Source organism: Callospermophilus lateralis, chromosome 17 (genome assembly GCF_048772815.1).
Source record: "Callospermophilus lateralis isolate mCalLat2 chromosome 17, mCalLat2.hap1, whole genome shotgun sequence".
In the NCBI taxonomy this organism is placed as follows: domain Eukaryota; kingdom Metazoa; phylum Chordata; class Mammalia; order Rodentia; family Sciuridae; genus Callospermophilus; species Callospermophilus lateralis.
Genome location: NC_135321.1, coordinates 37,868,072 through 37,891,580, shown reverse-complemented (window position 1 = coordinate 37,891,580; position 23,509 = coordinate 37,868,072). Strand labels below are relative to the sequence as shown.

At 39.0% G+C, this 23,509-nt stretch overlaps 1 protein-coding gene across 1 annotated transcript in view; it reads right to left on the bottom strand.

Annotated features, from left to right (window-relative positions):
• The window catches only part of Klhl14 (kelch like family member 14), a 92,034-nt gene extending 69,385 nt beyond the window's left edge, over positions 1–22,649 (bottom strand). The window contains exon 1 of the mRNA XM_076837244.2: positions 21,700–22,649. Within this exon, the coding sequence (XP_076693359.1) occupies positions 21,700–22,649 (950 nt within the window). The remainder of the gene's footprint in view (positions 1–21,699) is intronic.
• Between the last annotated feature and the right edge of the window lie 860 nt (positions 22,650–23,509).

The window sequence follows — 23,509 nt, the reverse complement described above, 5'->3', positions numbered from 1 at the left end:
ATAAAAGCATTAATGGGCAATTTCATGTCTGGTAGCATGTCAGCGATGTATGAGAGTGATCTGGGAGGCAGGAAAAGTCAAGGAAACACGTCTCCACCAGTTCACAGAGAGGAGGAGAGGTGTGTGAGTCAGTTTAGGCTGCTGTAACAAAATTACCTCGGACTGGGTGGTGTAAGCAATGGACATTTGTTTTTCATAGTTTTTGAAGGCTGGGAAATACAAGATCAGAGTGCCAGCAGATTTAGTTCCTGGATAGGGCCAGCTTCCTATTTATGTGCTGACATGGTAGGAGGAGATAACAAGCTCTTTCCTATCTCATGAGGACACTGATCCCTTGCAAGGGCATACCCTCATGACCTAACTATCCCCCCAAAGGTCCCATATCCAGGTTCTGTTCCACTGGGGATTAGGGCATCACATATGAATCTTGAGAGGGAAGGACATAAACATTTAGTCCATAGCAATGGGTTTTAGATTTCCTCAAGCCATTGGATTGGAGACATTTGTGCCTATTGGGTCTGGGAAGCCCTAATGACATCTAGGCTACATATGGAAAATATTTACGAAGTTCCCATAGTAATCCATTGACAAATGAGAGCCATTATTATAATGCACAATTATTAACCTTACAATGCTCTCATTTGGAAACAATCATTGGAATTTTGGAATTTTGATGGCTTTGAAGCCTTTTAGATATCATATGTTACACTGATTATAAACAGCCTGAATATGTATAATTAAGTTTAACAAAAATCTAAAAGCCCTGGGCTTCCTGCAACTGTATTGATCCCGACTTCACTGACAAATTCAAACCATTCACTCTCTGGGCTGCCAGATCTTTCAAGTAAGGTCATCTCCACAACCTCACTAAACTGTAGGGTATGCCGCTCCATTCTGTGAATTCAATAGCTGCAGGACTTCTTAAATCTCTCTCTTCATTCCAATCAAGCTGCCATCAGCCTGCTCTGACTGGGATGGCTCTCTCAAGTGCATAATGATGGTGTCCCTGCTTTCTATGCCTATTTAATCTATTTTTTCTACTTTTTTTTTTTTTAAAATTGAACCCAGGGCTTTGTACTATTGACCACTGAGCTACATTCCTGGTCCTTCTCTTTCTTTTTTTTTTTTTTTTAATTTTGTAACAGGGTCTCACTCACTTACCAAGACTGGCCTTGAACTTGCAATCCTCCTGATTCAGCCTCCTGAGTCACTGTGATTATGGGTGGCATCTCGGCATCCAGCTACCCCACATATTTTGTCAATACATTTTAGCGAAGTCTAACATTAATGATCCTCTTCTTAAAAACCACTGGCAAATCCTCCATTACCCATCATCTATAAAATGATGTAAACCTCCTTCTTTTCCCTCTCTTTTCTCTTTCTCTCTCTCTCTCTCTCTCTCTCTCTCTCTCTCTCTCTCTCTCTCTCTCTCTCTCTCTCTCTCTCTCCTCTCTCCTCTCATAGGTAAATGCCCTGCTTGAAATTCATTTCAGGTACAAAACAATTTGTGAGTCAAGATCTGAAAAAAAAAAAAAAAAACTTGAAAAAGAAACTTCAAAAGGAAATTGCTTACAGCATAGGGAAAAAGTATAGAGGAAGATCCTGAGTCCTTGGCCAGGAGGAGACCTCAAAAAGTCAGCTAGCCTTCCCTGAACTTCCAGCCACACTGATACCTGGGGCTCACCAAAGGAGAGTTGCTACTCTGTTCTTAAAATTTTCCAGAGAAGTAAACTCCCTTGAGAATTTGTTCCAGCTGATTTGCTGTCGTATTTAGGTTTCTTTATCATAGCTGTTCTTGGTAATTACACAGCAGCTTTCATGGGAAGAGCCTTTAAATAGACCTGATAATGCCTCTCTAAGGTAGGTAAACACAAAGTATCATTATCCCCATTTAACAGATGAAAGAGTAGAGGAAAGGGGGCTCAGGTACCTTTTCCAGTGCCTCAGGATGGGTTTTATTTCCTCCATTTCACACAGGAATGTCTCTAGAGTTTTCTCACACAACTTATCTGTGACTCTCAGATGTGGCTGAAAAGTGCCTTAGCATCCCATCTTCTGCCTTTGGAGCCACCCTCTTCATCCCACCAGAGTCTGGCTGTGTAGCGACTGGAGAATGAACAGTCATATGCATTATCCAGTTTTATTACAATGGATGTAACTGCAAGATTTCCTTGGTCATAATGTAGCGAAGGTGCGTGATCACTAAGGAAATTTCTGTCTATAGTTAAAAGCAAAAAGGACTTGGTTCACAGTAAGGGCTCAATAAATGCTTGTTGCATGAAAGAAGATATGATGAATAAAAGAACAAACAAATGAAAAATGTCACTTGTCATTCACTTACCCAGGAACATGTTATAGATTCTTTGTATCTTTTTTTCATATCTGTTTGAAGATCAAGTCAGTGGGAATGGAGAAAGGTTGTCAAAAAGTGTAAACTTTTAAGAGGTGGGACCTAGTGGGAAGTTTTAGTTTACTGAGGGTGTACACTTGAAGGGAATTGTGGGGTGCCAGCATTTTCCTTGCTTTCTTTTATTTCCTGGCTACCATGAAGAGAACAGTATCCTCCATCACATGCTCCAGTCCATGATGAGCTGCTTTACCACAGGTCCAAAAGAAATAGGGCCAACCAACCTTGGACTGAAATCTCTAAGATAGTGGGCCAAAATAAACCTTTCTTTTTTTTTTTTTTTGTTACAGGTATTTTGTTACAGCAATGGGAAACAGACTAACATGGTCATATTGACTAACTCTCAAATATAACCAGTTACTTTTAGCATGCAATACCCCCAAACTCTTATTTTTTTAATCCCCACTTGAGTATGCCCAAATAATTAGCTTTGCTCTTGTCATAATCACCCCATTCACTGTTTTTGTTGGGTATCTCTGCTTTTCTGTTGTTGTTTGAAATATGTGTTGTCTCATAGATCAGGAGCTAACCATGATAGAGTCAATTTTTCTTTTTTTTTAAGTACTGAGGATTGAACTCAGGGATACTTTACCACTGAGCTATACTCCCTGCCCTTTTTCATTTGAGACAGTGTCTTGGTAAGTTGTTTAGGATCTCAATAAATTGCAGGCTTCAAACTAGTGATTCTCCTGCCTCAGTCTCCTAACTCACTGGGATTACAGGTGAGTGCTACCATGCCCAGCTGACCTACTGCAATATTTAGCAAATTTCAGTTGCTCATCTGGCTGAGTGAGTTCCTGACTTAAGGAAACTGGTACTTGCTGCACAATAAAAAGTGCAGACACAAGATCACAAATAATAATAAAAATTCAAGTTCTGAAGGATAAAACATATTCCATTAAAATTATGGCATAGCCCCTTTATGATTTTTTACCTTATGTGTGTAGATACTATGATATTATTTATTTCATGATTTTCACTTAAAATGCTTTTCAAAAAAATATCCCAGCCTACCCTAATGGTTTCAGTGCAAGCTATAAGAACTTTTATGTAATTTGTGGGATAGAAATCCTGATTTAATGATCTAGGGTAGGACCAAACATCAAATTTTTTTTGAGAACTATTGTTCTAAGTAACTATATTTATGAAATCACGGGTTCCATCAATTAATTGTATTTTATTTCTAACTTGTACTAAACTACAATAATACCCAACCTAACTATTAAAATAAATTTAAAATGATTTCTCCTATACCTTCTGAAATGAACTCATATTTTTCCTCAGGCAGGTAAACCACTGGAGTCACACTACAGTAAATAGAAGAAACCAGGACTTTAACATTGAAAGCTCTGAAATTTGAGTTACATTCCAATTCTGTCACTTCCTACATGTGTGGCCATCTTAATGGCTGTAGCTTTACACATTGCAACTGTAACTGACCATCTCCCCACCCCTCTGCTCCTCATTTTGGTTCCTGTAGCTTACAGGGGTCACTGCAATTCTTCCCTGTCATATACTCATTCCAGAATGGGACCTTGTCCTCCAGCATGTGGATGAGTAGTTTGCTAATGCTTTTGCCATATTCCTGCACTCACCAAAGCTGCAGACTGGCTGATGGTGACAGAGGCAGATAGCACCAACAAGCCTTGAGGCTTTCATCCAACCCCATGAAATCCCCCCTCCCTGGCTTAGCTCACAGCCTCAATGGCCAGCATCTTCACTTGATGTTCATTCTTGGTCCTTGGTTTCATGAGGAACAATGCCTTCCAGTTGCTTTTATACTCAGGCATTTTCCCCTCCTTCCCCACCTCCCAGAGAAAAGCTTGCTTTTGTAACTAGAAGCAGTTGAATATCTTCTCTGCTTGATTACCTATATAATCCCAAATTCTAATACCTAGTATTCAGTGCTTTTCTTCTGAAGAGTATAAATTGCAATGGAAATAACATCTCATTAATCCTCACCATACCCCTGTGAGGAAGTTGCATGGCAAGTATTACCTCTCACACTAATCCTCCCACCTGCCCACCTGCAAGTAGCTCACTAATACAGCTGCTTGCTATAGAACTAGCTGAGGAGGACAGCCAGTATTTGTGTGATAGGAGAAAGCTGTTCTCCTTGATCCAGAGAGAAGCTGTTCTGTGCATCCTGTCACAGAGGAGCCATTCGGGCTCTGTGTAGCCTAGTGAAGAAAGGAGACAAAGCGTCACTCTCGCCCTAGTGATGGACTGGTAAGTAATGCCTGCATTTAAGCCCCTAAGAAAGCCCAATTATTACACTATGCTGCCTCCTGAGGACCAATCTCATTACTGAGACTTCTCTCTGTGTGTCTCCTACCCCTCCCATCTGGCTGGTGTTTGGAAGAGATGAGAGACTTCCTGACCTGAAGAAACGCTGGTACCTGCCCTCCCCACCCAAGAAAAAGTATAGGAATGTACAAGATCACAAAATGATAGTAAAAATTCAAATTCAGAAGGATACAGTATATCCCACTAAAATCGTGTCTCTGAAAGTCACCTATTTTAACAAAACATTCTGAGGAAAAGGAGTTCAGTCATTCAAGATGACGTTGAGAGGGACAATGGCCAGGTCTCCACCTCAGGATCGGATCCCAAGTTCACCCTACTCCAATTCCAGGGAGAGATTTCTTGAGGGGAAACTGTAAAGCTCCCTGGGAGGAACTGAAGCCAGCCTCCTGCCAAGCAGGGTTTCCACTTGGAGAGTCACTGTGGGAGTGGCCATGCAGGGAGACAGGGGGAATGTGAGTTTGCAACTGGATCTTATTTCAAGCATCTCCTGGAATATTCATGCCAACAAATAGGTGTTCATCTTTAAGAAAAGGCCTTCTAGAAACGCCCAGAATTCACTTTTAGGGCAAGAATAATTCTATGAAATCATCCTGGGGCTAAGGTAAAGGGAGAATTTGTTATTTGGGGGATGGATCTGCTGCTGGGGAGTGAGGCAGGCCCTGGGGGTTTGTATTGTGGAGACAATGAGGTGTGGCTTGTGGGATCCAGCTTAGGGACCCCTGCTGCTGTGGGTGAAATAGGAATCTCTTATCTTCCTCTTCTTTTGCTTTGCCTCTCCTTGGGGAGTCACTTCTTTCTGTTCTTTGCTGTTTCACCAACCCTGGAGGGGCAATGGTGCCAGAGAGAACCCAAATTCCAGCTCCAGGGCTCTGTGGTGTGTGGAGGTCCTCCCAATGTCCCCGTCAGAAAGGGCTTCTGGAGAGGCCTGGGGAGCCACCCACCAGTTAATCAGCAGGAACATCATTTCAATCATCAGCTCTTTGAGATGCAGAAACAAATAATTTGGGGGAAAGTTTACTGCATTCCCTGAGGATGAGCTGTGGACTTTATACTGTGGCTTGAAAATATAGTGCAATGGTATTTTATTTCCAGGCAATAAGTTCCCTAGAGACTGGTAATTCTGATAACTTTCCCAGTACTCATTTCCCCTTTTCTCATGTCTACTAATCAGATTTCTTTTAATTTTGCAACAAATTTTCTCTAAACTTAGAATAAACTGCTGTTAACAGCTTCTCCTATCTTCTACAAATATGTAGCAAATTGGAAAACAGAAATAATTATGTCAGATCTGTGATTTTCAAAGTGTGGTCCAAAACCCACTGGAAGTTAAAATCATCTGGGATTCTTACTAAATATGCAGGTTCCTGGGAACATATTCTAGACCAATTTATTTAAATTTATTTAACATCTCTGGGATTGGGATGGGAAAGATATATTTTTATAAAACATCTCTGTGGTTGATTTTTTAAATTTTTATTCTGTGGTTGATTCTTAAGAGAACTACTGGTTAACACAAGATTTTTCTGGGATGGAGGAAAGAGGGAGTGTCTCTTTTTTTTTTTCACTTACAGTTTTGCATTACTGAAAGAGATATTAATATGTTGCTGACTTAGATAATTGCTCACCTGCCTGTATAACTTTGCCTATATGTATCTAGGTGAAAAGTAACATTTCAGTTAGTTTTCCTAATCTATTTTTTTTTTAGTTCCCAATGTCCTATTTCTGACTTTTGTGATGAATTTAATTGTGTCTGCTCCAAATTCATATGCTGGAGCCCTAAACCTCAATGTGACATTGTATGTACCTTTAAGGAGGTAGTTAAAATTATGAGAAGGGGCCTAATCCAACAGGATTGGTGTGCTTGTAAGAAGAGGTAGAGACAAGAGATCTCTCCTACAAATACCAAGGAAAGACTATGTGAGGACATAGAGGAAAGGCCTGAGAGCCAGGGAGAGCAGAGTGGCCTCCCCAGAAACCAAGGTCTTGAACCTCTGGTCTTGAACCTTGGTCTTGAACTTCTGGCCTCCAATCACCCAGTTGGTGGTATTTTGCAAATGGCAGCCCAGCAGACTAATACAGCCCTCTTTAATAGAACTGTCCACCCAAAGAAACATAGTCTGGAAAGGACCAAAAAGTCTTCACACTCATTTTTGAGAATTGAAACTTGAGACAGAACCCTCATGGTGAAACCTGAGAAAAGATCTTAACTTCACCAAATAATGCTGCACTTTACAGCAACCTATCAACCGGGCTATGTATGGAGGCTATGGAAGAAGGACAGAAAGATTCCTTATTCACTCCTCTGTTGCTCAAGATACTGTACACATGCAGTAAATGTTCATGGACAACAATATTGTAAAGGAGGAAGGGAAATTAGGAGAAATAAGAACAGATACAGCTTATGTAGACAAGCGACTCCCATAAACTTTTGTGACAGGCTCTAATTAGCATTTATAAATTCAATGACATGAATTTTCAGAAATCTTAAATGTTTCTCATGCTCTGAAACTAGTTTCCTTTCATTAAAAAAAAAAAAAAAAAAAAAAAAAGGAAGCACTCTCTAGTCAAATTCTTTCTAGGACAACCAGGACAAGATTATTCTTTCTAGGTCAAAAAGGCTATTGTTTTCTAAAACTTGAACTATTAGTTTGACTCCATTGATGGAAGCCTTGAGGAGGTCTTTTATGCATACAGGATGCCCCTTTCCGTAGAATGGATTTTTACTGTAGCTAGACTACTTGTTGCTGGTGTAATTCGCTGCTCCCTAACTCTGGAAAAATCCCAAGCCTTAAATTTGTTGGAATGCATTAAGGATGGTATTTAAACACTTCAGTTTTGTATTGTCTGCTTTCTGTCCTTCTAAATTTTGAAGCAAGAATGCCTGAGCAGCATTCGAAGTTTGTCAGGATTCTAGGTGTCTCAAGAGTCTAGAATTAAGTTCCTTCTCTAATAAGACTTTGGCCAAGGGAAGAGGATGACTTCTAAAAGAAAAAAAAGAAAAAGTGATTCATTGATAATTATCTGCTTTCTTGGTATCTGTTGGTAATGCATCATAAACACTAGAAATTTACCACATCCTCACTAAAATCACTACCACCTTGCATTCAGAGCTATGATGGGGGCCCAGAGTTTTCTTTGTTATGTAACTGAGAGGTAAATCTTTTTGTTTTAATTTTTTTTTTTTAGTTGTAGATGGATACAATACCTTTATTTTATTTATTTTCATGTGGTGCTGAGGATTGAACCCAGTGCCTCACAGGTGCTAGGCAACTGCTCTACCACTAAGCTAAATCTTTTAACAGAGAGTAAAATGGAAATGGTTCTGTCCTGAAACATAAGCAGGAAGTCTGGGGATCAATTTGCTGACTGTTTTCCATATCCACACACTCCAAACTAAAGTTAGTAAAGTAACATTACCAAACTTATGTAGAGGAATGAATACAAAGTAATTTCTTATCAAGAGTTGTAAGATTTTTTTTTGTTTTGTTTTGTCTCTAAGGAAAACTGCAGGGACACTGTATCAAGGGAAAGACAAGCGGCACAAGTCATTCTCATGATGAATTTAGCTTTTCCATGTCTTGGCGATGTGTGTAGTGAAGCTCTCAGCCGAGTCTCAGCCATGACCGAAAATCCTGTGCTTTGCTGTTTCCTGCTGATCCCCACAAGGAACACTTTTGCATCACTATTAAACCGAGAGCTTCTATTTTTTTTTCCATTTTGTTTTCTTTTGACATACTTCTTTTTATTCTGCAGTGTTTCTTAGGAGTTATCACTATCTTGACAGTCAAAGAATTCCACTTCATTTCCCTAGAATAATTATTACATAAAGTTGTTGGGATAAATACTTCTTATGTACCTTTAAGGGCGTTTAAATACGTAACTTGAATAATAAATATTTTTTCTTTAAATAAGAGATTTGCTTAATCAAGTCCACGCTACCATTTGGGAGATACAATGCTTTAGTCAATAAAGCCAAGATAATCAGACAAAGAAGAAAACAAACAACATCATCATCAAAATGTTACCAACAGTTTTGAGCAACCAATTTAAAAAAAAAAATGTTACCAACAGTCATTTTCTTATATACCATAATAATGATTCTCATACCTTGTGCTTCATAGGTCTTTTTCTCTGTCACGCCAAACACAAAGATTTTTAACAGCCATATGTATCACATGTCATTTGATATAAAAATATCTAGAAAAATATCATATAAAAATATCTAGAGGGCTGGGGATGTGGCTCAAGCGGTAGCGCGCTTGCCTGGCATGCGTGCTGCCCAGGTTCGATCCTCAGCACCACATATAAAGATGTTGTGTCCGCCAAAAACTAAAAATAAATAAATAAATATTTAAAAATTCTCTCTCTCTCTCTCTCTCCAAAAAAGAAAAATCTAGAAAAATTACCACTATATAGCTGCATGCATTTTATTCCTATTTTTGCCAAAAAGAACACTGAATTCCTGCAAAAAGTAGCCCCCATTGTGATTTAGGAACCATAAGAAGCCTAACCAAAAATACTTACAGGACTCTTATAATTCAATAATAAAAAGATGAATAATACAACTTAAAGAAATGGCCAAAAGATTTTTTCAAGAAAACATGGTCAAAACTACTCTAAGATTTCATCTCAGAATGGCAATTATCAAAATACAAGCAATAATAAATGTTGGCAAGTATGTGGGGGAAAAGGTACACTTAGGCATTATTGGACTTGCAAATTGGTGCAACCACTCTGGAAAGCAGTATGGAGAGTCCTCCGAAAACATCGAATGAAACAACCATTTGACCCAGTTATCCCACTCCTCAGTTTATACCCAAAGGACCTAAAATCTGCATACTACAGTGATGCAGCCACATCAATGCTTATAGCAGCTCAATTCACAATAGCTAAATTATGGAACCAACCTAAGTATCCTTCAACAGATAAATGGATAAAGAAAATGTGGTATATATACACAATAGAATATTACTCAACCTTAAAGAAGAATGAAATTATGGCATTTTCAGGTATATGGATGGAACTGGAGAATATATTGCTAAGCGAAATAAGCCAATCCAAAAAACCAATGGCTGAATGTTTTCTCTGATATGCAGATGCTAATTCACAATAAAAGAGTGTGTGCTAGGGAAGAATAGAAGTATTTTGGGTTAGACAGAGGGTAGTGAAGGAAGGGGAGGGGATATGGGTGTAGGAAGGATATTTGAATGAGTTGAAATTATTACCCTATGTGCCTATATGATTACACAACCAGTATGATTCTACATTGTATACAACTAGAGGAGTGAGAAGTTGTACTCCGTTTATGTATGATGTGTCCAAATGCATTCTACTGTCATGTATAACTAATTAGAACAAATTAAAAAATGACTTAAAAAAGATGCTCAACATGAGTAGTCAAAAAGGAAATGCAAACCATAATGAGATAGCACTTCACACCCACAGGATGGCTGTAAGAAAAAGAGAGCTAATAAATGTTGATGAGGCTGTGGAGAAATTAGAACCTCAAAGGCTGCTGGTGGGAATGTGAATTGGTGCAGCTGCTTTGGAAAACCATATGGCAGTTCCAAAAAAGGCTGACCAATTGTTGAATGTTAACTGAGTTACCATGTGAGCCAGTAATTCTACTCATAGGTATATACCCAAGAGAAATGAAAGCATATTACTACATAAAAACTTGTACATAGGTACCTACAGCAGCATAATTCATAATAGAAAAATATGGAAACAACCCAAGTGTCCATCAACAAATGAATATTCATATATATCATTATTCAGCCATAAAGAGAAGCAAAGTACTGTTACATGCCACAACTTGATGAATTTTGCATACATTTTGCTACATGAAATAAACTAGTCAAAAAATACCACATAATGTACGATTCCATTTATGGTAAGTGTCCAGAGTAAGCAAATCTATGGAGACAGAATATAGACTAATGGTACCTAATGCTGGGATGGGGAGATGGCAGTGGTGGTGGTGGTGGGGAATGGGGGCTGATTGATAACAGGTTTGGATTTTTTTGAAGGGAATAGAAGGACGATAAAATATCCTAAAATTGATTGTGATGATGGCTGCTTAACTCTGAATATAACAATCCCATTGAATTATACAGTTACATGGGAGAATTACACAACTCAATAAAGCTATTTGATGAGAATTCACCATGATTTTTCTAACTTTTCTGATTATTGATATGGAAGAAGACAGAAGAGACTCCAGCCCTAGCTAGGTAGGCTCTGTAAGTAACTCAAAGGTAGATAAAATGAATATAATACAAAACATAAAACAGTGAATGCAATGCATAATGCTTGAAGCATTATCATTATTAGAAGACCACTGGGACTCAGGGTGTGGGAAGCCCAATTCTAGAATGGACGTATCATATTGAATTAGCAGTACTGCCTAACAAGTGAAAATAAAGGCATATCAGACACAAATAGAACTATACCTATAAAAATAAAAGCTATCAATTATCAAATCTTCATAGCCAGGTTCTAGACTAGATGTTGTAGATACATAATTTCAACATGTGCAGCTGCACTGAAGTAAATATTATTAGGTGCATTTTATAGAAAGGAAATCTGAAAATAGCTTAAGTAAATTAGCCAAAGAGAGACAGCTTGTAAGTAGTTGAGGTGGGATTTGAACCCACATCTGTCTGACTTTTAGATCATAATAATTATGCAACAGAGTTGTTTAAGATAGTTGCATTATAACTTAAGCTTTTCATTTGTACCTCCTATTACATCTCCCTGTCTTTCCCTCTTGTTATTTTGGAGTGAATGCTTGTAAAAACCTTGAGAGAGGGAGATTACAGAAATTGCCACTGACAGTGATGGTACTGTTGCTATAGCAACCAATCCACCAAATTTGTTTGTGCTACTAGACACACACTTCTGTCTCTGTAATACACCCATACTGACTAGGATTCCTCACAGTATCAATTAACCCCTGTTAATGCACATGGAATAGCAAGTGCTGAGAGTGTGCTGTACTTCTGACAGCATTAAAGTATCTCCTTCAAAGTTTCCTTCCCTGAAACACGGATTTGGCATTCTTTCTTCCAACCTGCATCTTTCTTTTGCATCACCAGGATGCTCTGGTGGGGTTGGTTTTGAGGGATGGCTAAGCATCAGGGCCAAACAGCAGCCTGCTGCTTTATTCTAAGCAAGATTTATAAATAAGACTCTTTTCTTTTTGGCAACAAATGGACCCTCTTAATGCAATAATTCCTCATTCAGTGCCAGATTCTGAATTGATGACCATCCCATCCCCACCCTCATGTACAAAACAGACCTTTAGCCAATAGAAAAAAAAAATGTCTCAGAAGTTACTGTACAGCAACCAACAATATGAGGTTTGTGAACACACACACACACACAAATCTGTCTAGCCACATTTTTCAACAACGCTTCTACATTTTCAAGGGCTCTTTCTTCTTGGATATTGATGCTTTCTCTCTTCCTCCTCCTCTCCATTTCACTGGCCTCGCCTGTCTTCAGAGGCACCTGAAGGCACATAAGGCAGGGAAGTGGAACCGACTGTAATTCTTCAGTTCACTTCTCTGCAGCCTCCAGTGAGCCAGTCTCCATACGGTGGGTGGCCCAGCTGAGCTCTGAGAAGTTCAGAGTCCCTGTGCAGGTGCAATTTACCAGCCCACTCCCAGGCGCTCTGGGAGCAAAGAAGCCAGGCAATTGTAAATGGGAGACCTCTGGAAACAGCAGCAAAGGAAACCTCTGCGCTGGAGGACATGAGATTAAAAAGAAGAGTGACTATTATCTATGCAAGGAAGAAACGAAGAACTTTTAGACCTAAAAAGGCCATCATTCCTCTTTGAAGGATTAAATATAAGTTGCTGAAAGCCATCGGAAATTCTAATTTTCCCACTTCTTGCTGACGCCCTTGGTTTCACCTTTGAATCCCTTCAGTTTCATTCTTCTGGTCTTAAAAGTCTCTGGCTATTTCTGTGCTGTCAGTGAAATATGCAAATATGCCCTAGAGTTTTCTTAATAGGCAAAGTGTATTCAGGTACATTTTGCTTAAAGCATCTTTCAAAATTAATAATAAATCCATTTTTAAATAACATTCTAGCTTTGGTTGGTTTTTTTTCCCCTCAATATTTCAACTGATATTTGCCCAAACCTTAGGAAGTCATACTATGATTATTAGCCCATTTTATTGATGCAGGACCCAGTTAAAGTGGAGCTAGGACCTGCTTTAGGTTTATGATTTCAAAGGCAGCAGTATTTTCATAATTGTATTGCTCTTTTCTCAGTTCCACTAAAAAAGCATGCTGATTTTTTCCACTACAGAATTAGTCTACATGGTCATTAATCCTCAGCTGGGTCTACAGCTTCCCCTGTGATTTGGACAGCCCCTTCTCCAGTGTCTCTGGCACACACCCCCTTTTTCAGTTCCTAGAAGATACCAAGTTCTTTTCTGCCCCAGGGGCTTTTGCACATGTCCATTTCACAGCTTTGGGTGCCCCAATTATATACCCTGCCTCCTCTACCCCCAGACCCTAGATATCTAATTTCCAGGGTTTCTGCAGAGGAAGTCTTCTTAGGCTACTCAGACAAGAATACAGCCCTCTGTTATATGATATCTCTGCCTATGGTCCTTTTCTAGTCTACAGTATGTATTGCTACCAGGATTAACTGGAATACTTATTTACTCTTTGCTTTTTGACTGTAAACTACATGAATTCAGGAATGTGTCTGTGTCATTCAACTTTGTATCTCAGATCCAGGCATAGGGCTTGGTGGATTGCATATGTGCAATACAAATTTGGGGGAGATTCCACAGCACAACTTTTTGTTAGTGGCAAATTGCAACAAATCGCCCCAAGTTCCAATCAGGGCATGGGCTTAGAAAACCTGCCAGAGGTTGTGAATGTCTTCTTGCTTTTCACATCTGCTGCCAGCTCAAATCACACTGGCAGTTGAGACAATTTTGTACAGAATACAGTTATATTTTCACCTTCTATTATTGACATAACAGGCTCTACCCTTCCAACTCTGACATTTCTGAAACTAGTGCATTACCTAGCACAAGAACAAACCTTCATTTAAAAAAAAGAAAACATCTTATTACTCCAATTACACATTTATAGTTATTTAACTGAATTGAATTATAAGGGGTAGGTTACTATGATTTATGTTTTTCCCTTGGGAAAACATTATTTCTTTTGAGATCTAACTTTTTTCTTTCTTTTCTTTTCTTTTTTTTTTAAGTGGAACTCTGTTGACAACTCTGAATTATAAGATAGAATGTGTACTGATTTGAATTCTTCTTGATTTGTATTTTTCTGTCCAATATATATTGAACTCCTAATCTCCAATCTCTAGGACATCCCTGCCCACCTGGGCTGCTAACTCTCCTTTCTTCATTGCTCAGCAAGTTCACCTCTTAGTAATTTCTTTGACCCTCCATATTATCTTGCATTTTTCTTGTTGCTTTTTTTTTTCTTTTTTCACTTTCCTAGAATTTCTTTCTTTTCATTTCCCTGCTACTGTAAGCTTTATGTAGTACCTTTCTGCTATACTTGTAAAGTTGCAAATTGTTCTAACTCTGTTTCCATTAATATTATTTGTGAACAGGTAAACCCTCCAATATTTACAGCAAAATGAATATACTCACTGTGTCATCTACATTACATCTGATAGTTCTTCCTCTGGTTAACACCCTCTTGCCTATAACAAAATGTCATTTCTTTTCTTTTTCTTTTTAAAATCACTATTAATTCATGCATTGTGACATATCTTGGAAGTTAAGAAAAAGGACATAGAAAATATATGCATTTTCTGAAATTCTAGAGGAATGACGGAGGCATAAATATTTATGACATAATAATGATGAAAAGGATTTTCTCAAAACAAAATATAAACAACATATTTACAATGAGAGTAATCTTACTTTATGTTACTAAAATTTGCAAGTATTTTTATGATTCTGATTTATACCTGTTGTATTTATCACCTGAAAGTACCACTAGCATGACTAATGCTCTATTGTCACAGCAGCAAAGTTGATACCTTCTAGTACAGGGAAAACAAGTTTCCATTCAAATTTAAGCTTTAAGGTTTTATTGTATTTTCATATCTATTTTTCACAGTTAAACTCAAAGCTCTTGCATTTATTTGTTGACTTAAAATGTATTGACTCTTCTACTTTTCACCAGTCAATATCATAGTGACAATTCTCAGCAGCTCACTATTCAGTCCCTTGATCTTAGAACTAACAACTAAGCGTGGTAGACCAGTAGGATACTGGTCTATGCTTCCAGCATATTCTCACACTTCTTCATTTGTTGGGTAGCTGGGAGAGTTAGAAGGTAGGAACTTTTGATGATTTCTGTGATATGATAAAATAAATATATGGAAGGTGCAGATCAGAGTTGGCTCCTTGGAGAAGCTATGTCTATAAGATACATTCACAAGGAGAAGGTGTTCTCCAGAAAATGAGGAGTCCATCTTGACACTATTCTGATGACTGGATAAATTACTTACTTTCTCTGAGCTTCAGTTTTCTAATCTTTAAAAAGGCTTAAAGAATTCTGTAAGGAATATGAACAATGTAAGTGATCAGTAAAGCTTCTGGTAGTTGTTCAGTTAGGGATGCTTCTGTCATTACTGGTAATGTGTGTGTGCTTGTGTGTGTGTGTAAAACCATCTTCAAAATCACCCTCACTTTTTTTCTCATTAGTTTCTTTAATTCATGCCAGCAAAGCCAAATCCTTAGGGTCTATCTCAATTATTTTAAAGGCCAATTGCATTGCATATTGAACTTACATTTTTTGGATCAAGGTCAGGCACTGAATTACGTGCTTTGGTTACAAATATTTAGAGAAGTCACTATCTAGTGGGGAGATAAAAACACAAGACAAACTTGATGAGGTGAGCACACTCCTTCAAGTTTATTCACTTTGAGAATAAAGGGAGGGTCTACAGACACAGTCCATTTGATTCACTTAGGTGTCAGGCATCCTGAAAACATGTGCCCTTTGATCAAAGCAGTTGAATGTATAAGATGGCATGGAGAAAAGTAATTTTTCATGTATTCACTTATATGCATATATTAGAATGTGCCTGTCAATCTCAGAAAGAAGTGTGTTAAACATACCTGCTGACTCTGATTTCCTACTGGAAATACTTAAAATACCATATAAACAATATTTAACCCTCTTTTGAATAATGACTATTCTCTGTGAGGACATTCTGGATCTACTTAATGTTTGAAACAATAAGCAACTCATTCATTAATTGTTTTAATTAATCACTATCTAACTTTCTGGGATCACTACTAAAATTTTTAAGTCGTAATTCCAGGAATCTGAAATTTTGATGTGGCTTGGTAGAATGATTTAGACCTGAAATCTTTCCAAATGAAAGGAAAAAGAATAATGGGGATTCTTTCCACTAGAGTAAGGTCAAAGTTTTTTCTGTTTGGTTCACTAATACATCTCAAGTGTCTGCAATAGGAGTCGGCAAATCATGGCCCACTGAGGAAATCCAGCTGGCTTCCTATTTTTGCACCGTTCAATAACTAAGAATTTTCTTAATGGTTGAAAATAATCAAAGGAAGAATATTTCATGACAGAAATTATATAAAATCCTTGCCTACAAATGGAGTTTTATTGCAACACAACCATGCACATTCATTGACATATGGTCCATCGCTATTTTTGCAGTACAAGGAAGATCAGAGTAGTTGCAACAGAAACCTTGTGACCACAAAGCCAAAAGTAATTACTATTTTGCTTTTTATAGAAAAAAACATACACTGCCCTCTGGAACAACATCTCTTAAATTCTTTTAAAGTCAAATACATTAATATTTAACTTCACAACTTATTTTTCCAAAAGGAAATTGTAAGTCTACATAGAACTTTAAGTTCAATCACCATATAATAGCCTGGTATAGAGAAAGTCAAAATAATCAGCAGGGGGTGCTTGGGGATGTGGCTCAACTGGTAGGCATTCGCCTAGCAAGCATGAGGCACTGGGTTCGATTCTCAGCACCACATAAAAATAAGATAAAGATATTGTGTCCACCTAAAACTAAAAAATAAATATTTTTTTAAAAAAATAATAATAATCGGTGGTACAGTATGAGAACACAGATTCAAGCATCATACTGCCAGGAATTGGCTATGCAAGCATGAGCACAATTCTTAACTTCTCTGTACGTCATTTTTCATCTAAAACGAGGCTAATGATAGCACCCACTCCTTTAGGGCTGTTAAGAGAATTTTGAAAATTAATGGTCGTGAAGTACTTAGAATATCACCTTGTTTACAGTAGCTATTGTAAACAAAGTAACACATTTTCTTACTGTTTTTAAGTTAAATAAATTCAGATACTTAGAAATTAAATAAATGTGTGAACCCTGACATGTTCAGAGAAATAGGAAAAAGTATAAGCATGAAATAAAATCTGAAAGTGTTCACTTTTGTCAGTAAGTCCTCTAAGCCAATAAAATGCATTAATATGTATTCTAACTGCCTTTTGATTGTAGGATATAACTGTTTGGCTTCCATACCTGTGATATGATTTTGTAATCAATGGTCTTGTTCAGATAATAAACAAATTGAATTCTGAATGGTTGAGTAACTTCTGATACAAAATCTAACCACCTAACAACTTCTAATCTGTGGGTATCAAATTGATATAAAGGGAAGTAACAATTTAGAAAATGCATGGGTACAAGATTAGTTTGCCTTGTTAAGGTAATTATTCAGTTCTTAGGAAGAGAGCCAATAAAAAATACTGTCCTACTTTTAAAGAGACACTTTCTAAGAACTAAAGTCAGGAATCAAAATTATGTGTTATGAAATCTAATGGCTTTTTAGTCATTGCAAGACATTTTAACTACTGATGTTTAAATTGATTTCCATATTAATTTATGTGAAATCTTTGAATATAGTATGTCTTATAGAAAGTAAAATATTTGTATGTTACCCTCCTATCATCTACTAAAATACAATTTCCTGAAACTACACTTCAAAATGGAATTGTATACAGGACTTAATAGCGGGTGGTTAAATGTTTAAAAAGTAAAAATTTTCATAATGTTTTTATTTACAGGTATTTTCCTGGGGAAGGTCCAATGGACTTTTGTTATGTCAAGTAATAATATCAGTTGAGTAATGTGTTGATGAAGTGCATTGTTAGTTTTTCTTATTTCATAATGTTAATTCATTTAACTTTTATAAGCATTTATTTAATAGTTACGTTGTGTGAGCTGCAATGAAAATGTAAAAAAAAAAACGTTAACACTCTGGTGCAATTTGGTTTATTTGGAATAATTACTAAATTATGCATTAAAATTTAGAAATATAAATTAAAAAATCTCTTGGAATTACTTACATTAACTTAGACTATAAGTCTTCTGTATTATAAGTTGTAGATTTATAACTGTTAGCCTGTATTCTAAGAGCATAACTTAGACTACAAGTCTTCAGATATTTACTCTTTAATATACTAGGCATTGCATATCAAGTCACCTTTTAAAAGACTTTAACATTGACTTTTCCAGAAACCTTTTCAAGAACTTAATTCATGTATTTTCCTGAAATTGTGAGAAAGTTTCATATTTCTTATAATAAAAAGAATAGTTTCAAGAAATGACTTAAAATATTCTAATTTTTTGTCTACACACATCCTGTCGTCTTTTTTACAAATTTAAAAATATTGACAGATAAAAATTATATATACAACATTTTGATACAAGTATATATTGTAGAAAAATTAAATCATGTCAATTAACCTATTAATCACTTCATCTACCTATCATATTTTTTTTTGCAAAAATGTTTAAAATCTAATTCTTTAGCAACTGTGAAATATACATTATTATTAACTATGATCACAATGCTGTTCAAGAGACCACTAAAACTTATTCCTCCTGTCTAAACTGAAACTTTATAGCTTTTTACAAGTCATGTTATCTTAAATCATATATATATATATATATATATATATATATATATATATATATGATACACATACATTTTAAACTATATATTTAAACACAAGGTGACAAATTTCTAATTTTATTTATTATCCTAAAATGTACTTTGTTAAAATAGAATATGAATCTGAGTGCAAATGGCTTACTCAGAAAAATAAATCAACTTGATAAAAATATTAAAATTGATTTGAGTATTTATATAAAAACCTAACACTTGGGTTGTTTTTATTTTTCTAGACCAAAAAAAATCAAAATTATTTAATAATATTTAAAATCATGTTTAAATTATTATTACTATATTAATAGCTCTATTTTCTATATTCCTAAAGAAGTGAATTTCCTTGGAATTATTCTATGTGCTTATGTTTTGTACTCATAAACAAAGTAAACTGACTGCTCAATTTTAATTTTCCATCTCCTTCTTTGCACTTGAGGAACGCATTCATATTTAGATTTTAAAAACTACAGGTGGATAAAAAGTAATAAATACAATGTCCTTCCATTCCACTCTCTTCAATAAACCTGATGTAATCTCCTAAACAATAGGTCAACACATTTATCCTCCTGTTGAATTACATGTAAGGTTGAGAAAACATTTTTATTTTATGCTGATGCTCACATAAATGGGCTCATTTAATACTATTGAGCTGCAACTTAGGGTTTTTTTCTACATTAAAGTTAAAGATCTGGATATTTACTTTTGCATTCTTTCAGTGACTTAAAGCCAGAATGATGTGATTAGTTCCTTAAATTAGGATGCTACAGATACTAATAATGGAATAAAATCTAAATTATATTACTTTGAGATCAGCAATAGGTTCACATGAACTATTTTCTTTTCTGTATCTTCCTCTTTTAAAGGAAAATACAGTTTTCTTCCTACTGCAGAAGTATCAGATTCTTGCAGCATCCATGACACTTGTAAGCATTCAGTGGTCAGACACCACTACATATCCTTCAAATGATGTGGCCCAGTGAAGCTGGAAGGTGTCGTCATGGAGTCAGGCAGTCTGGTATCTCAGCCATCCACCAGGACAGAGCCAGCAGGCCCCAGCTGGTGTGCTGAATCCAGAGGAAGGTGGGAAATGGATTCTGCATTTTCAAAGTCAACTCTCCTAACAGTGAATTCTAGGACTTACTTACAGATAGAGTGCATTAAGGGCTCCAGAAATTATTTATTGGATCATATTTGTAAGGCTCATCTGCCCAAATTACTCTTAGAACAAGTTAAATTTTAATTTTATTATCCTTCTGGGTTTCTGAATTGATACTAAATTCTACATCTTTAAAATATATATAAAAAAGTATATTCAGGGTTATAATTGTGTGGTTTGAACTCTTGACTCTGTATGATATATGTTAAATGAAGAATACTTATAGGTCATTTAAAAGTGAAAAAAACAACAAAATGCTAATCACCAATGTGCATTGGTATGGTAACACTTGCCCATCACACTGAGCTTGCATTTTGATCTCAGACAAATGGAAAACTCTTAAAAAAAAAATAAATAAAGACACATTTCATGTCTTATTTCCACTTGGACTCCTGTGCTCTATGTTTGAGTATAAGAGGGTTTGTATTCTTACTTCTGCTATTGTCCTATTGTCATTTTTTGATACCACAAGACATTAACTCATGTCCAACAGATATTAGAAAAATCAACTTACAGGATTTAGTATAGGTTCAGGATATCTCATGAGAAATCTTGCTCCTGTTGGCCTCCCCTTAACACCAGTACTGCTAAACAACTGTGGAGAATATCCTCCATTTCTTAAAAACTTTAGTTAGCTAGGTCTGGCAGAAATATCACAACAAATCCCAAAGGATTCCACAAGGCTGCACACAGTGGACCCTATCCCTTACACAGCATTCTGTGTGGGAACATGCCATGACAGGTTTTCAGAACATGGACTTTCCTAGTGCAACACTTGGTGCTTTAGGCTGGAGTAGCCCTGCATCTGGAATCATCATGTTTTATCATGAGAAACTGAGAGGATACTGTTTCTCTTTTCTAAAAAGAGAAAGAAACCCTTTGCTAGGGCTCATTAAAAAGGGTTTTAAAATTGGAGCCAATAAAACAGGGCTGTCAATTCCTGCAGTCTTTTCATCTCAGCAGCATTTTAAAAAGCCATTATTTCTCTCTCCCTTTTGACATGAACTCCTATTTGCAACACAGACATAGACACATTCTAAACAGCAACAAGAGCAGCACAACTCCCTAATTTCTTTGCTACTCATGTTCAGGCACACAGACCACCAAGAGCTACAAGATTCTGCTCCCTCCCACTCCCCAATTCCCAATTTGCAACTGTACTCCTCTTTGACCTGCAAGATACTAGGCAAGATTCCTTTTGCTTTGCTCTTCTTTAAAAGCGGTAAAGAAAGGTTTTCTGTAAGATACAAAAGTTTGCATGGCCACATGATGCTAGCATTTCCAATAGCAACCCTAACACAAAAGCATTTTGAAGTTCTAATCTCCAAAGGGAACAGACCTCAATCACAAAACACATAAAAGCCAACTTGAGTGCTTGATAGAAATATGAACGCTATCATCTGCTGGCATGCCTGGGCACTTTTGCTGGCCCAAGACAGGAAAGAGGAATCGAGACTTATCACAGAAACCTTTTCCTTGAGCAAGCCCATCTTGAGATTTGGATGGTAGAGGCTATGGTAGAGAGGCTTCCAAAACTGCACTTTTAACTGCCTGGGCCTTTGGCCCCACCTGCCTGTCAATTTCAATGTGAGTCCACAATTCTCACATATCCTGCTGTGGGGATATAGAGAATCTGGGCTTCTGAACGCTCAGGGATGCTGTTAGGCCAGTTGCCTACTGACCTTTCAGGGACTCTAAAATCAACTTTCTCTACACCTTCTGAATTGTTTGCGTTTGTTTTCAGCCTGTCGGAGCCTCCTGCCCAGCCCACCCTTCTCCCCCCTCCTCCCTGCCCCCTCCCCTCCCTCCGGCCTCTCGGGCTCCCCCCACCCCGCCCTCGTCTTTGTTGTCTCCTACCTGCTGGCCAGGCTCTGCCTGCAGTGCTGCCTGAAGGGCATCAGGTGGTAGTTCATGGCGTCCAGCAGCAGCTTCTGGCAGACGGGGTCGGTGCGCATGAAATCCACTGACTGGACCCGCTCCACCAACTCCGGGGCCGGGATGAGTGCGAAGCGGAGGCGCTTCATGAGGTCGGGCGCGTACTGCATGCGGGTCTCGCGGTCGTGCTCCAGCCACAGCACGGACATCTGGAAGAGCGCCAGCTCCGACTCCACGGGGGGCGGCAGCGAGTCCAGCAGGGCGCGCATCTCCTCGAAGTTAAGCAGCAGCACATCTTCCACCAGGTACTTGTTGGCCAGCTTTTTGGTCTCCTCCAGGCCGTGCAGCGCGGCTATCTTACACACCTGCTTATAGTTCTGCACTGAGATCTGGTCGTTGAGGAACTGCACACAGAGCTTGGTGACCTGGGGGATGTGCAGGATCTTGCTGACCGACAGCACCTCCTCCACCGTGTCCAGGGAGAGGGTCACGTTGGCGGTATAGAGGTACTCGAGCACTAGACGCAGCCCGATGGAGGAGCAGCCCTGCAACACCAGGTTGTTGATGGCCCGGGGGCTGGTCAGCAGCTTGTCGTCGGGGGAGGAGGAAGGAGTCCCGGGCTCCTCCTGTGGCGGCGGTTGCTGCTGTTGTGGCGGCTGCTGCTGCTGCGGCTGCTGCTGCTGGTCCTTGGGGGCCCCCAGGCCGTCCTGACCGCCGACCCCTCCCCCGAGAGGGGGGTGGCTGGAGAAGAGCGATCGGAAATACTGCGAGCAGGAGGCCAGCACGGCCTTGTGGCAGTGGAATTGCTGGCCCTGGGCCGTCAGGGTCACGTCGCAAAATAGCTGCTTCCTCCACAGCAGGTTGAGGCCGTGCAGCAGGTTGTCGCTGTGGCTGGGGTCGAAGGTAGAGGTCCTGTCCCCGGATCTGGACATGGCGAGCTGACTCGGCGCACCTGGCTTTAAACCCTCCTCCAACCTGGCAGACAGGGGTGGGGGATGGGAGGGGGAACAGGGTGGTAGAGGGATGGGGTGTGGTCGGGGTGGGGAATGGTGTGGAGGGGAGGGGAGGGCAAAGAACAACAATCAAGGCTCTGCTAGATTCCCTCCCGGCGCGCTCCGGACCCTGACCCTAAGAGGAAGGTCTGAAGGCTCTAGATCCGTGAGCGCCACCCGAAGGGCCCTGTCTGGGGTCCGGGCGCTCTTTTGGCTCCTCGCTACCTTCCACACACTTCTTCCCTCACTTTCTTAAAACCACCCCGGCTCGGCAGTTGGCAGCGACAGCGATGGCACCAGCGACGGCAAAGTGGAGGCTGAGGCCGAGACGCCTCGTGGGCTCGTGTCCATGCCGGGCCAGATGAAGGGAAAGACCGGGATTGGGGAGTCAGGGGTGCCTCGAGAGAGCAGAAGCGACCGACGGCAGTGGTTCCAGGTCAACTCGAGCTCCAAGCTTTGCTTTTCGTAGTTGGCCCAGTTTGGGGGAGTAGGGTGGGAAAGGGGGCCAGACAGGCGTGCGGGTGGGCGATTCTTAGCTCTCCAAAAGCCGGGAACCCCTTCGATTATCCGTGCTGCCCTGAGAAACTCCTAGGCTAATAGTCTGAGGGAGGAGATAAAGCCCTTTCTTCTCCCGGGAAAGTGCAGCGGAGCGCGGTGAGGACCAGCTCAGTGGACTCGGAGAGGCGGGAGCTGTCCTTATCAATTCTAGCTCATTTCCCTCACCCCGGCCCTGCCCGCTTCCCTGCTTCGCAAACTGTTGGCTTCCCCGTCACCACTCAGTTTTGCTAATTTTCCAGAGA